This window comes from Pyxicephalus adspersus, chromosome 2 (genome assembly GCF_032062135.1).
Source record: "Pyxicephalus adspersus chromosome 2, UCB_Pads_2.0, whole genome shotgun sequence".
In the NCBI taxonomy this organism is placed as follows: domain Eukaryota; kingdom Metazoa; phylum Chordata; class Amphibia; order Anura; family Pyxicephalidae; genus Pyxicephalus; species Pyxicephalus adspersus.
Window position 1 is genome coordinate 24579193 of NC_092859.1, and position 13510 is coordinate 24592702.

The 13510-nt window shown below is 39.6% G+C and overlaps 1 protein-coding gene across 1 annotated transcript in view; it reads right to left on the minus strand.

The window, feature by feature from the left end:
- Positions 1–226: 226 nt before the first annotated feature.
- Positions 227–13510, minus strand: part of WNT5B (Wnt family member 5B) — a 78016-nt gene continuing 64732 nt past the window's right edge. Inside the window, exons 3-5 of the mRNA XM_072400052.1 lie at positions 11967–12214; positions 6992–7284; positions 227–3698 (exon numbers count right to left, since the gene is read on the minus strand). Of these exons, the coding sequence (XP_072256153.1) occupies positions 3240–3698; positions 6992–7284; positions 11967–12214 (1000 nt within the window). The 3' untranslated portion in view covers positions 227–3239. The remainder of the gene's footprint in view (positions 3699–6991; positions 7285–11966; positions 12215–13510) is intronic.

Consider the following 13510-nt stretch of genomic DNA (forward strand, 5'->3'; position numbering starts at 1 on the left):
TCAACATGTGACTAATAAAGCAAGAATTCTGTAATTTAGAGTGCTGGTGACTGTTCTGTTTCCATGAGTTGTACATGGCATCACCAGTGTAGATCACAGCCCTATTACAAGACAAGGAGTGCATTCCTATCAGGGACATTGCTAGGTTTTAACCACAAACTCCTCCATAACCTAACTACCTTAGCAGCCATGGTCATATGCAAAAAAAAAGAACAGATTATCCAGAATAATTCTGTTGTGAACATTGAAAACTTGGTTTCTTCACAGTGCTAATAGATACAGAGATGACTGGGATTGTTTTAAAAGTTTTTGCCAATTGGTAAGAATTTGTAAACACTTTAGTGGACTCTGTGACTTCACATATCCAATTTTCCTGGTGGATAACAGTTAATTTTAAACATTTCTCCCACCACTCTCACATGTAAAAAAAACTCCACTAATAACATTTGCTATGATATATTTAAAGGTGATCAAAAAAATACATCCAGCAGGGCTGGCCAATGACTGAAGTCAAACAGGAAAAATATGTAGCTTGTTGTGTACGGATAGGGCTACAAACTGCAAGCTTTCGTCACCCGACAAATGCAGCTTAAGTCCATTTAAAACTACAGGGTCTATTTATAAAGCAGTAAATCCACAGACATTCCCTGGTGGAGAATCTTCCAGGTCCATGTGTATTTCAATGACAGGTATGGATTCTCTACCAGGTAGGGTTTACCTGAATGTCAGACTCGCTGCTTTATAAATAGACCCCTAAATGTCCATTTAAGACTTTTCTTTCCAGAGAACAATGCTACTGTGTGATTTCAATGACAAAACAGTATTGTCACTCTTACAAGAAAAGGTAAAGCGGGTAAAGCAACAAGTCTACTGGTGGGTTCAACAGATTATAAAACAATGATACAGAGGGACCGAGAGAAACAACTGTTTGCATATAATGCAGTAATACACTGCATTATATATGTCATCATCATTTCATTCTGCATTATACATGTCATCATTTCATTTTGACCATAGTCCCACCATCATAGTACAGGAGGAGGGGTCTAACATCTCCCTTACAAAATACATTAAAACCTGCATAATACAATACATATCGGACACCGCCTGCCATCCATCCTTTACAAGGTCTTGCTCCAAACCTATAGGGCACTTTAATGTATTACTTACAGGAGAGGCCCTTTTATAGAGTTACACCTCTGCATTTAATTTAGGTGTTTCATTGTTTTGAATTAAAAAATAAATTATGAATACAGTACTGATGGAAAAGGACCTTTACAGCTCCAACTCCAGCCAACACTTTTTTTTTGTTTTTGAATGGACTTGGGAAGGCTTCTGTCAAGTTTTTTTTGTTTTTTAAATCTTTGCCAGTGACCCCATTGGAAGGATTTTACCTTAACTCAGAACAAGAAATAAATGGGAATAGTTTTCACTAATGGATATCCTTATAAATTATTCCCTTGTAAATTGGTCCTGTTATTCCTCACACTTCATAGTATTTACTCCTTACTACATGTGACTGCACGCATTTGACAATGGTGGAAGAATGAGTCACTGCTTTATAATGCATTGACATGAGAAATGAAGAATGGTTACATGCAGCTGAATTGACAGGGGGAATGATTTATAAATATACCCCTAAGTTAGAAAGAGACCCCAATATTAACCTGGCAAAAATTACTTTGTTGCAGTCTGTTCCAAATCAACACCTTCCCATTACTTGCTGTCCATACAGGAGGTAAAGTTTTTCCAGCAGGCACACAGCATACATTACACATTAAGTGTTACTTCTGAAAACATCAACCTCTCACAGCTGATGGCACCAGTCAATATGTTTCGAATGACAGAAAAAAAATAAAAAAAGTTACATTTTCTTAAATATTTACACAGACTTTAAAAAAAAAGGAGGGTTTTCATATATATAAACGAGTTTCATGGGGCAGAGGTTTTGGAAGGGCACCAGTATATTTTAGCATTTACACTACCCATACACCACATTGGTAACTTGTGTCTCTGCTCCTCCCACAAGGCTGTAAGGAAGGTGTCATGTTTGTATCCAATTATTTTGTTTATGCTGCATCAAGGGAGGGTAGCTTTATCATTTAGGTATGAATATAAACTGTCACCAGACCAACTATTCAACAATATTCTTCCTTATAAAGTTATACTGTATTTATTTAATGAATGTTATTTACCTGCTTTTTGGATGTTATGTCAGCAGTCCAGAACTGTCAATCCAATCCTACCATTGTAATTTTAAGTTGGTGACAGGATCTCCTTAAAGTGAACCTGTGCTATACCCGCCAAAAAAACAAACATCATTAGAACCCTCCCCAGGAGCACATATTTTTCTAAGATCCTGGCAGAACAAGTGGTGGGGTAAAAAGGAAAGGAAGTGTAAGCTATGATGGCTGGACTATTTTTTTATCCAAAAAATTACCCGGCTGACCAATAAAAATTTCAGTGATTACAGAGAGAAAAAAAATGGAGCCTAAAAGAGGAATAACCCTTTAAGATTTCATGCCAATTTTAACACAAAGATACTTAACTTGGCACATATACTGTTAAATAATGCTTGCTGAAAAAAAAATATTTGCAAATGTTGAAATAAATGCAGTACAAATACTCCACATCAGTATATAGTGCAACAGTTTGGATTGGGTTTTACAACGATGGGGTGGTTGAAGATTTCCAAAGCCTGGAAATGAGCCCCAATAGAAAGGAATAATTTTTTCTTTTTTTGGCTAACAAATACATCCTTTAGGCTGATCATTTTGTCCTTCTAGCCAAATCAGTTCTTTGAGATGGATGGGCCGGTCTGCTTAAGTCCCCATTGATACGGATCTGTAAAGTTTTAGGTCCTTTCCTTTTTCGGATTACCCAACAAGAACAAGTGTTGGTATAGGAAATATCAACAGAGCCAACCTCACATCACCCAGAGCCAACCAGCCACTTCATATGGATTTAAAATTCTTCTGATTTATGGACAGTTGGGGCTTTTCATTATAAAATGTGATGTCCATTCCTCGTAATAAAGTCCTTTCATGTAGTTCCTTTCTTTTATACACATATAAAAATATATATCTACAAATATATATTTACTTTTATACTCTTTACATATATATCAGCCTCTGTTTTGTGCTGGGGAAGGAGGTAAGGGCACAATGGTGCGTGGTTGATGAGGGGGGAAAGATGGTGGAGAAGCAGCACAGAGACACAAATTACATGGGCGCACTGTGTTATTTGCACACAAACTGGTCTACAATTTCCGTGCATTTCTTGCATTTGACAAAGCAGCACCAGTGAAACTTGCAGTGACAGCGCTCAACTTGAACCGTCTTGAATTGGTCGTAACCTCGCCCACAGCACATAAGTTCACACCCATCCATTCCCTCCGATGTCTTATTACAAAGCCGCCCCTGTGTGCCAAGGGAGCCCGTGGTCTCATTGCGTAGGCAGTAGTCTGGGCTGGGGTCTAGGTAGACAAGATCTTCTGCAGTAGGAGCATTAAAACGCTGATTGATCTGTTCCAGTTTGCTGCGTTTGTTGAGTCTCATGGCCGCTGCGCTGTCATATTTCTCCTTCAGATACTCGCCCACCTTGCGGAAGTCAGCAAGCTGAAGCCAACAGGTCTTTAGGCTACAGGAACCGGAAACGCCGTGACACTTGCAGGCCACATCAGCCATCTTGTACACAGCCTAGGAAAAAAATAACAGCAGGTTAGAAAAACTAAAATGATTTATCATTTATTTAAATACATTGGTGTAGCTTAACTCTGTAAAACCCAACTACAAGCTTTTCATAAAGTTTAGGTATAGCCTAATTTTTTTGTTGTCTGTACTTTTTATTCTGGAAACTGGCAAAAGGTTTTGGATTTGACAATCACCATCAGGACAAAAAATAAAGGAATGAATATCCACAGCAAGGGCAAATTCAGCAGGAAAAAAAAAACACACAAACACACATATAATGATAAATACTAGGGTAAAGTTACAGAAAACTGATTATTGTCATCACTTGATCTTTGAATACAAAATGAACCTTAAAAAAAGTGTGATATATACCACGCAATCCATAAATTCACCTAATACGTGGGATGAAAAATTAAGCAAATGAGTGGAAAAAAACCCTGGCATACCCTATATAGTGCATACCTTTAGCCATATTATAAAGATTTGCTATCGGTTTTTATCAAAAAAATATTATTGGCAATGTTTTGGTAAAGAAAAGGCTAAAGTGTGTTATGATAGACACAGCATTGCAAAATGAAGAGAAATTTGAATATGAAGATTGTAAAAATATTTACTTAGGCAATGAGTGTCCCGGACCCAAGACTTGACTAGCTACTGGCATGGAATAAGTCTATTGTAGCCTAGATGTCCCTGGAAGTCAAACACGTCGCAACTAATGTAAGTGTCCCAGGTAAGACAAACAGGAATGTGAGGGAGGGGGGTTCTTTTTTTTTGGGGGGGGGGGAGCAGCTGAAAGGAGAGGAAGTGCCAAAACAACAGTATAAGACATAAACAAAGAAATGTAGAACCATAAATGCTAGAGGAGGGGGCAGAGTAAACAGCCCTCCATGGCCAGGACAGGAACATTTGTGCTATGCTGGAGGTGTGATAGACTGTTTATGGCCCCTTTATTACAGCGAGAATGTAGGGGGCTTTGGACCCCTAGGTGAGATTGTATTTGTTAGTGGTGTCCCGCTTTATGGCCAGCGGAGGATATGTGACATTCCTGACCTTGTCACTCTTTCCTCTGAACATTTGGTGCAGCTTAGTAAAGTGACAAAGACAAGCTTAGAAGGACATTACCTGGAACAAATTTAATTTTGCACTCTTCTTCCTAAAACATGAAACAAAAACACTGAACAGTTTTTCTTTTCTTTCAAGAGTTGCTTTGATCTGAAATTAATCTATAAAGATACAGAGTGTTTGAACAAGATCTCCTGCATCTGATGACTGTCTGTAGGCAGTAGACTAAAGTAAACCACAGACATAAGATTGCAGTTTACAGTTACAGTCACTAATCTCCAAATAAATTGCCAGGCTGATGTCAGAGGGGACAATCATTCCAACCCAACCGGATCATTTCTTTATGGGATAAGAGAAGGCAAAGAGGAGGGTTATTTGTCCCCCCTAGTAAATATCTTTTAGGCAAGTTGAACTTTCCAGTTGCCCATCACCATGCATGTGCAACTACCCTCATGTGTTTCTGGACATCTAAAGCTACATTACTGAAAAACACAGGCAGTCTTGTGGTCCACACGGTCTGCCAGACAGCACAGCCAGGTTCCAGACATCTCTTTACTGCACACAGGCATAGCAGCAAGTATAAACTGTGACTGTACAATGAAGAGGCGGCAGCAGCATACCGATGAGCATACCACATTTTCTCATTCGGCACACTTCCACGAGCTTCTAGGCTTCTGCTGTTCTATCTGATGGCCCTTACATCTCTTCTGTTTTAAGTACTGACATAGGGGCAGGTAGAACCACAATGCAAAGCAAGAGACCCAGCGAAGGAATAGAGATCTTAAAGAGTAGAGGGTTTGGAGAGTAAAGAAAGTTATTTTGCAGGTTTTTTGCATATTCCTTTAAAACAGTGACAGAATCACTTTCTACTCAGATTCCAACAGCCTAGGAACTGAAAAGACTAAGCTAGGGTCCATTGTAAAATCACAAATCCCCCAAACTGCTTACTTTTATAAAGCAGCAACATACCCTACTAATTATATCTGACCACACAAACACCAGGTTCTGTACGAGTTCAGTAATTAGGGTCAGTTTTTGCTTATCTGTGTAGTAGAAAAACAGCACATTCATTGCGTTTTGCTTTTAGTGTGAAAATGTCAATTCGTATTTTGGGCATATAGGAGGTTTCAGGCTATCACTGCTTTATATAACAGGCAGTTCATGCCTGTGTATTATGTCAGCTGAACAGTCTGTTGCTATTTCAGCAGCTGCATTTACTTTGCTAACAAAGCACTTTTGCTCTAAAGGGATTTCCTAACAGGTGAAGCTTCAATTTGACTTAGGAAAAAAAAAATGATCGCCCAAAAGGTGGCCATTGACAAAGCAATAAATACAAGTAATGCTTCCCATTTCATTTATTTGCCTGGAATAAGGAGTTATTGACAGGGAGGATTATTCTGATAGAAAATTGTCCTGTGTGTGGTCCTGATCCTTCCCCGTCAGGCAAGTGTTGCAGCAGATACCAGCATTCCATCTTCTCACCCATCAGAGGCCTCTCCTGTCCAATGTTATACTAACAAATCATCGAATGTAGCAAACATGCCCCGTTTTTGATCCTTTACTGGCCCGGAACGCAAGTGCCAAACTCTAGGTACAACCCTAACTTTACGAATATTAAAACAACTTTTCCTCAAAAGTTAGCCATCCATCATGTTGGTTTTCTTCTGCATACTGCAAATCTGCTCATTTACACGTAGGCATAGGTTCAGCTCCTGATCTACTTCTGGATTGCTTAAATGTGATGTATGTCTCTAAAACCTCAGCACTGCACTCATTTCGGTCTCCATCTAAACTAGGCTACACAGCCTCGTGTTTCATTAATAAAGAGGCAGGAGGGATGAGGATGCATAGACATGACTGAAACATTGGACTTTATGCATAGCCAAAAACTTCTTGTTTTGGATAATAAAGAGTTTTGAGTAGGGAAAGGCGAGAATCCCTGTCCTGTTTAAAAAGCTGTCTGCTTCTCCACTGTGAAGTTTTACTCTGTTGTGCTGGTGACAACTGTCATGGGAGTAGAAAGTAAACTGTACCTGTGGTAGTCAAAGTGCGACATTAAAAATACATGTAGAATTCAGTGCACAGTTAGACAAAACCACTAATTGGTATAAACTGGTGTCAAGCTATAAACTTTTTTTCTAGTTTAAGTGGGGAAAGGTTAGAATCCCTGTTAAGTTTTACTGCTACACCAGAGCGATTTGTAAGGTTACAGTCAACAAGGTATAGTCTGCACTTACCCTGCGGCCTGCCTCATTGTTTTGCAGGTTCATTAAGGCCCGAGCTTGCTCTTCAGATCCTTTTGGGTAATTCTTCTCCCTCTCTCGAGCATCAACAAACTCCTTTGCAAACCGGTAGCCGTACTCCACATTGTCCCCACAGCCACCCCACAGCCAGTCTCGGGGCAAATCTTTGGGACGAGCAGTTCGACTGCAACCACAAGTGGCCAGCTCCCCCTCTCGGCAGGCGCGGCTGATGGCATTTACCACTCCTGCTGCACTGATGGCATAGGTGAAGGCAGCCTCTCTGCTTCCTGAAAGAATGGAAAGAAAATGCAAGATGAGTTTAACAGGCCAAGTCTTAAGTATAAAAAAAATTGCATTGATACAACAATTTTGCTAATCAGGGCCATATTCAAAATCCTAAAACTGGTGATTGATAGCTAGCATCAGGATCACTAAACCCCTACAGGGACCTTCAACCATGTGCACCATCTCCAATGACATTCCTGCCGGTCACTAGTGATATTTTAGGAAATTGGGGCCACAGAGGGAGGGATTTCACACAATCTTGGAAAAGGCTATCCTGTATGACTCCTATGCTGGATATGTCTTACTAGCGATGGAATCACCCGTGTGACATGGCACCTAGGGCTTGGGCATATTTGGGCTGAACATACACGTTTATACATTTTTAGGGAAGACAGCTCCGCAGCCACCTTATCTCACCTCTATTGTTCCCCTTTCTATGGAGGTTACCTGGCTGAGCTAAACAAAACATTTTAAGATCAATTTATCTGTAGTACTACAGATGTCACAAGCAATAGATTGTTAGAGTAAAGATGATCACTACACATGAACAAATATTGACCAACGTCCAGTAACAAGTACTGGTAGAGCATAATTACTAATGATTGCACAAGGATCCAAATGTATTCATACACCCCATGCTATAGTCCATTTATTCTAGTCCGTGGCCATTATTACTAAAAGCTGTTTTCCTAGGCTGTACGCACACAATGATCAATCTAAAAAAGCAAGAGATCAGCAACATCAGCAAAAATGCTTTCCGATTTACTAAAAAAAAAACAACATATATACATAATATCAATGAGTCATGAATGCCATAATATTAAAAATTCATCATAAATGCAAATGATTTATATAAGCTACTCATTTAATCGAACTAAATTACAAGTAATTGAAGTATTCAACAAAATTATACCAAATGATCAACCTGGTGAAGTTAAAAAATGATCAACAGCCCTCTGAATTGCTAGAATGGTTTCATATTTTTACCTAATTGGTTTAGATGCATTGAATAACAAACTAAACATTTATATTGATACTTATATGGCTACCACATAAGTTTTACACAGATCCAAAGTCAGCTTGTGTCAGCCTTGCACCTCTGACTTAGCAGTGCTATACATGCTGGGACCTGTAGTAACAAGCCATATGATTAATGTATTGATCTGTGAAATTGTGTCCATACAGTAGCCATCATGTAAAACACAATAGATACAGATCAGTTTGCACCTTTGGGCACGTAGTGTCTGCATTTCTTACCCAGTGATGACAGATAAAGTGCTAATTGCTTATCACAAGCTGGAGGTATCACAGGTCCTGCAGGCTACCTGTCTGCCCACATCCACCAATGTGCTAACTCAGGCTGTCTGTTGCCCGCTTGTGGTCACCATTGCAGGGCGTGTTGTTGGAGCAAGACAGATTCTGAACATGGAGAGATTATATGCAGGAATTTACAAGGCAAAGAGATAAGGGATCCTCCTCAGGGAACAAAATGGGTGCAAGATGTCATTAATGTTCCCTCTGCCTGTACAATGCAAGAATGTTTACAGATCAATCTGACCAGCTCAGTGATATTTCAATAGGATGGCTTTCCCCTCTGCCAAAAGCAACTTTCATTGCTGTACACTGAACTGGTCATATCGATTTCTGCACCAGAGGAACTTACATTCTAATTTCTTGCCACAATTTAATACTACATACTTTACATGCCAATGTCCCCTTCACAGTAACCAATATACATCTACTGTATATAGCTCTGCCATATTCCGCAGTGCTGTACAGAGAACACTAAACCATGCAACTTACAATCTAATGTTCCTTCACATGTGCATACTATGTTAGTCCCCACTACAGATATATGGAAATCATTGATTCTAAAGAAAGACCAAGCAAACACAAGATGATCATACAATCCCTATTTAAACAGGGCCTTGTTGCCATTTACATCTGAAACAACAGCTCAATATCCTTTATAACACAATAATGCTTTATTTAGGCTCGTATATAAACTGAATATGCAATAAAGGGTCTATTTTTAAAGAAGTGAATGTCATTTACTGCTTTATAAATAAACCCCTAACTATAATTTGAATGATTAGGTTTTATTTTTATTTATTTTTTTCCTGTCTGGGTATGGGAAAGTGATTAAGGGGCTAATGAGACCTCTTGTTAGAGAATTAGGAATGCAAAGAAGGAGGGGTCGCTGTCCCTTGTTTTAACACCTTTCTTTAGGGGCAGCAGATCAAACCCAACCTGTTCCCAGCTCTTCAGAGTTGCATTTCAAAAGGAGCTCAAACAATGTCTTCACACCTCTGATCATGGGAATAGATCCTAGAAGAGGGGGAGAGATGGCTGCCGGATCCAAGAAGACCATATGCTGGCCATGCACACACAAAAGTATTAGTGAGGGATTACATTTTCAAAAATTAAACTTAAATTGAACACAGCAATTTCTATTGATAGGATCAAAATGGACAATTTAAAAGCAAGAAAAAAATCTGATTGCTGTGAAATGGTCCTACATTTTTCCTGTCACCATCCTATTATTTTTATTGTTCAATAAATGCAATTGAAGCAGTCAGTCAATGTATTGCCTAGATTCAGTTTTGAAATCAACCAAATCTGGATTGAACCTGTGCCTGGGGACAGTATTTGAAATTTGCAGATTGCCACAAACTTAACATATATTATAGTGTACTGGTCACTACATTTATTTTTCTCTCCCCCCCCTTCATTTTTCTGTTATTTGTGTAGTGCCAAGTTCTGTGCAGAATGACAATATCTCTCCTATTGCATCAACTGAGGAGCTGCATTGCCACTCTGGGCTTCTGAACTACAAATACCTGCCCCACTCGATCACAGAGAAGTGTTTCTTAGTCCACAAACGATAGATAAAGCTGGTAATATTGTTTGAGATTACAAATAAGTGAACAAGAAAAATATCATTTGCACTGGCAGAAAAAAAAAACATCCTCAATCAATTCTCAATGATCCTAATGGCAATCAGATAGGTATTTCAGCAACGTCTATGCATTTTTTATCCAAAGTCTGCATGTACAAAACTATTCCTGCTGATAGAAACTAAGTGCCCCTATTAATATTATTTTTCAGTTTTTATATAGTGCAATCATATTACGCAGCGCTGCACAAAGTCTATAGTCATGTCACAAGCTGTCCCTCAAAGGGGCTCACAATCTAATGACCTTAGCTCAGTCATATATCTTTAATACAGTCTAAGGGCAATTTTGGGGGGTAGATATTTAACCTAACTGCATGTTTTTTTTTGGGATGTGGGAGGAAACCAGAGCACACAGAGGAAATCCACACAAACACAGGGAGAACCTGCAAACTCCATGCAGATAGTGTCCTGGCCGAGATTCAAATCTGGGACTTAGCGCTGCAAAAGGCCAGAGCACTTACCTCTGAGCCACCATGCTGGTATTTATCAGTGTACCATACCAAGATCACAAACATTTTATTAGCCCACTCCTTACCCCCAACCCCTTACCTTTTATGTAATAGAAAGAGAAGGGTGACATGTTTCTAAGTCCAATCAACACTGCACCCTGGGGTGCCAAGGCTACTTTCTCCATAGATACAGTACAGCGAGTGAGCAAAATCAGAACTGATTTTATTTTTTTTTAGGACTTAACAAAATTTCTGCATTTTTCCACTGACTGCTATTTGGATGTCAAGTAGCAAAATGAGATTTAAATCATTGAATTATTAAATACCCGCAAACCTAGCAAATAGAATTTGAATTCTGTCAAGTTCGTAAAGTGAAAAATTGCTTCATTGTAATGTATCAAAGGATCTCTTAGATCATTGTGAAGGCATCAGACGCCAAATTCCCATTTTGCAGGTCATCAGATGTCCCATCCAAGTTATCGGACATGGTCATCCTCTGGTTCAGACCCCCCAGCTGCAGCCTGGCTGATATCTGCAAACTCTGGTCATCACACAACCTCTAAAGTTCAAGGAAAGTGCAGGAGGTCTCTTGGGAGGTTTGCAGTGCGGGTGTGTGCATCTCCTACACAGTGGCCTGGGAGAGTTAGGAACAGAAAAGTCACCATCTCCTGTACAAATACTTCTTCTGACACATCTAAAGGGTGCAATGAAAGTGCAGATCCTATCACTAAACCAACAGACCCCAACCTCCATCACTGTTGGCTGTGGCTTTGTAATAATTTCTGTAAATCTCTATAGATCAGTTAAAGGGTACTTAAGCCCTAACCATGAACTTCTCCTTACTAGCTCCCTTTTGGACTATTATACCATTCAATGTGTTTTGGTGTATCTGCTCAATGAATGCAAAACATGACCTGTTGATCCTTCCAGAAATCTCGTGAGATGATATCCTCCCATGCCTGCCAGGCATTCTTACCAGTTACATCTCTCCCAGCCATCCCTGAGGACTATAGAACACCTTCTATCTGTAGAAGAGGGGTTCTGTTTTTCTGTCCTAGGGTGACAAAGCTACTCCTTCATGGATAGTGACAAAATTCACTTGGTGAACTATAAATGTGTTACTGGCAAGATCGCCAGGGTATGTAAAAATGCCTACAAAAATAATGCAGCATCTAAGGACTGGTAAGCTGCAGTATTTGACGTTTGTTTTTGTGGGTAAATACAATTTAAATATAAGAGCAAAATTACAAAGTGAAGAAGAGCATTTACACGTGCTTACCTATTTGCATGACCCGGCCAAACACTGAAGTATTGTCTACCGTGCTGCAGTTCCAGCGCCGTTGTTTGAATTGGTGCTGGCATTCCTTGATTCCGGTCTTGGCCCCTTCCCCGATGTACACCATGTGGTCCTGATAAAGCTGGCACAACTTCCTCTGGCCAGGGGACAGGCCGGTCAGCTGACTGCACAGCGGCTGTGCGCCAATGATGTACAATTCAGGCCTCTGCACTGGATTCAAGGCCAACGACCTAGACAAGGAAGAGAGGGAAAAGGTTTGGTGAAAATTGCATAAACTAGTTCATAGATCTATGAATTCTTTTTTCCTCTACCTTAGGGATTCCTAACCAAGGTTCCTTCAGACAGGGCTGAAATAATGTGGGGCAAGAGGGTACCTGGCCCTGATCAAAGAAGATTGACTTTTGCAATGCTGGAACTTTTATACATAGCCAAGGGGGCCCAGGAATTTTATCTAGTATGGAGCCCAAAAATATCTACTGACAGCCCTGCCTCCAGGGGTTTCTGCAGCTGACTGACCTTCCATTTGATGAGTTCTGCATAGTTTTGGGGCCACATGGTAGAGCCAGCTTCATGACTAATGATTAAGATGCCGATAAAAGATTTTCTCTCCACCACTGTAATGGGGGCACTCTTGATAGTGACCACATTTAAGAGGCTTCCACCAAATAAGTTGATCTTAGCAGTGATAATATTTTAAGAGTTCCTCAAAGATAAAATGGGTTGAGAAAGGCCAGGTACATATTGATTTGTTTAAAGTTCCCCTACCGTGTGACTGTGCTAACACAGAAGTGAGACGAAATCAATTTGGCAGTGACATATTTCTGACTCTATATACAATTATGTATTTTGCCATCTGCAGCCCTGAAACCCTTTGCCTTTATGCATTGTTTTAAAGCCAATACTGAATAATGGCGGTGTAAGAGATAGTATCATGATCAGTGCAGCGTTTCCTACTCTAAACTCTCAGGATCAAAGCTAAATGATTTGGAGTTTAGCTGCCCAACCACTAACATGCAAGGCAAACAGTGAACACTGGGCTGGTTAGGGAAAGCCATAGGAAGCTGTATCCTGAAGGACGTGGCACATTTATCTTATAATTAGAGGCTAAGCATAGAAATGCATAGATCCAGAGTAAATTTGGAAAATCCCCTTAACTGATTGGGGATTATCTTGTAATTAGTTAAATATCAAAGTTTTTTTTTTTTTTTTACAACATATTTCACTATGAGACAGTTGTCATTGAAACAGACCAATGATGGAAAATAGGGAGGGTGACGTTCCCCAGTGGGGACACAAACCATAAAAATGAACAGTTTTAAAACATTTGTAATACTAAAAACAAGAAAGGGGGGAATTTTTATATACAATGACTTCTACATGCTACCTGTTGCCTTACTACGTAGTACTAAAACTGCCCCATGCAATATTTATATATTATTACAGGATTGTGGAATATTGTAAATCACTATACTACGGGATAATCGCTGTGCACAGGGATTTCTTTCCACAAAAGTTTTATATATATA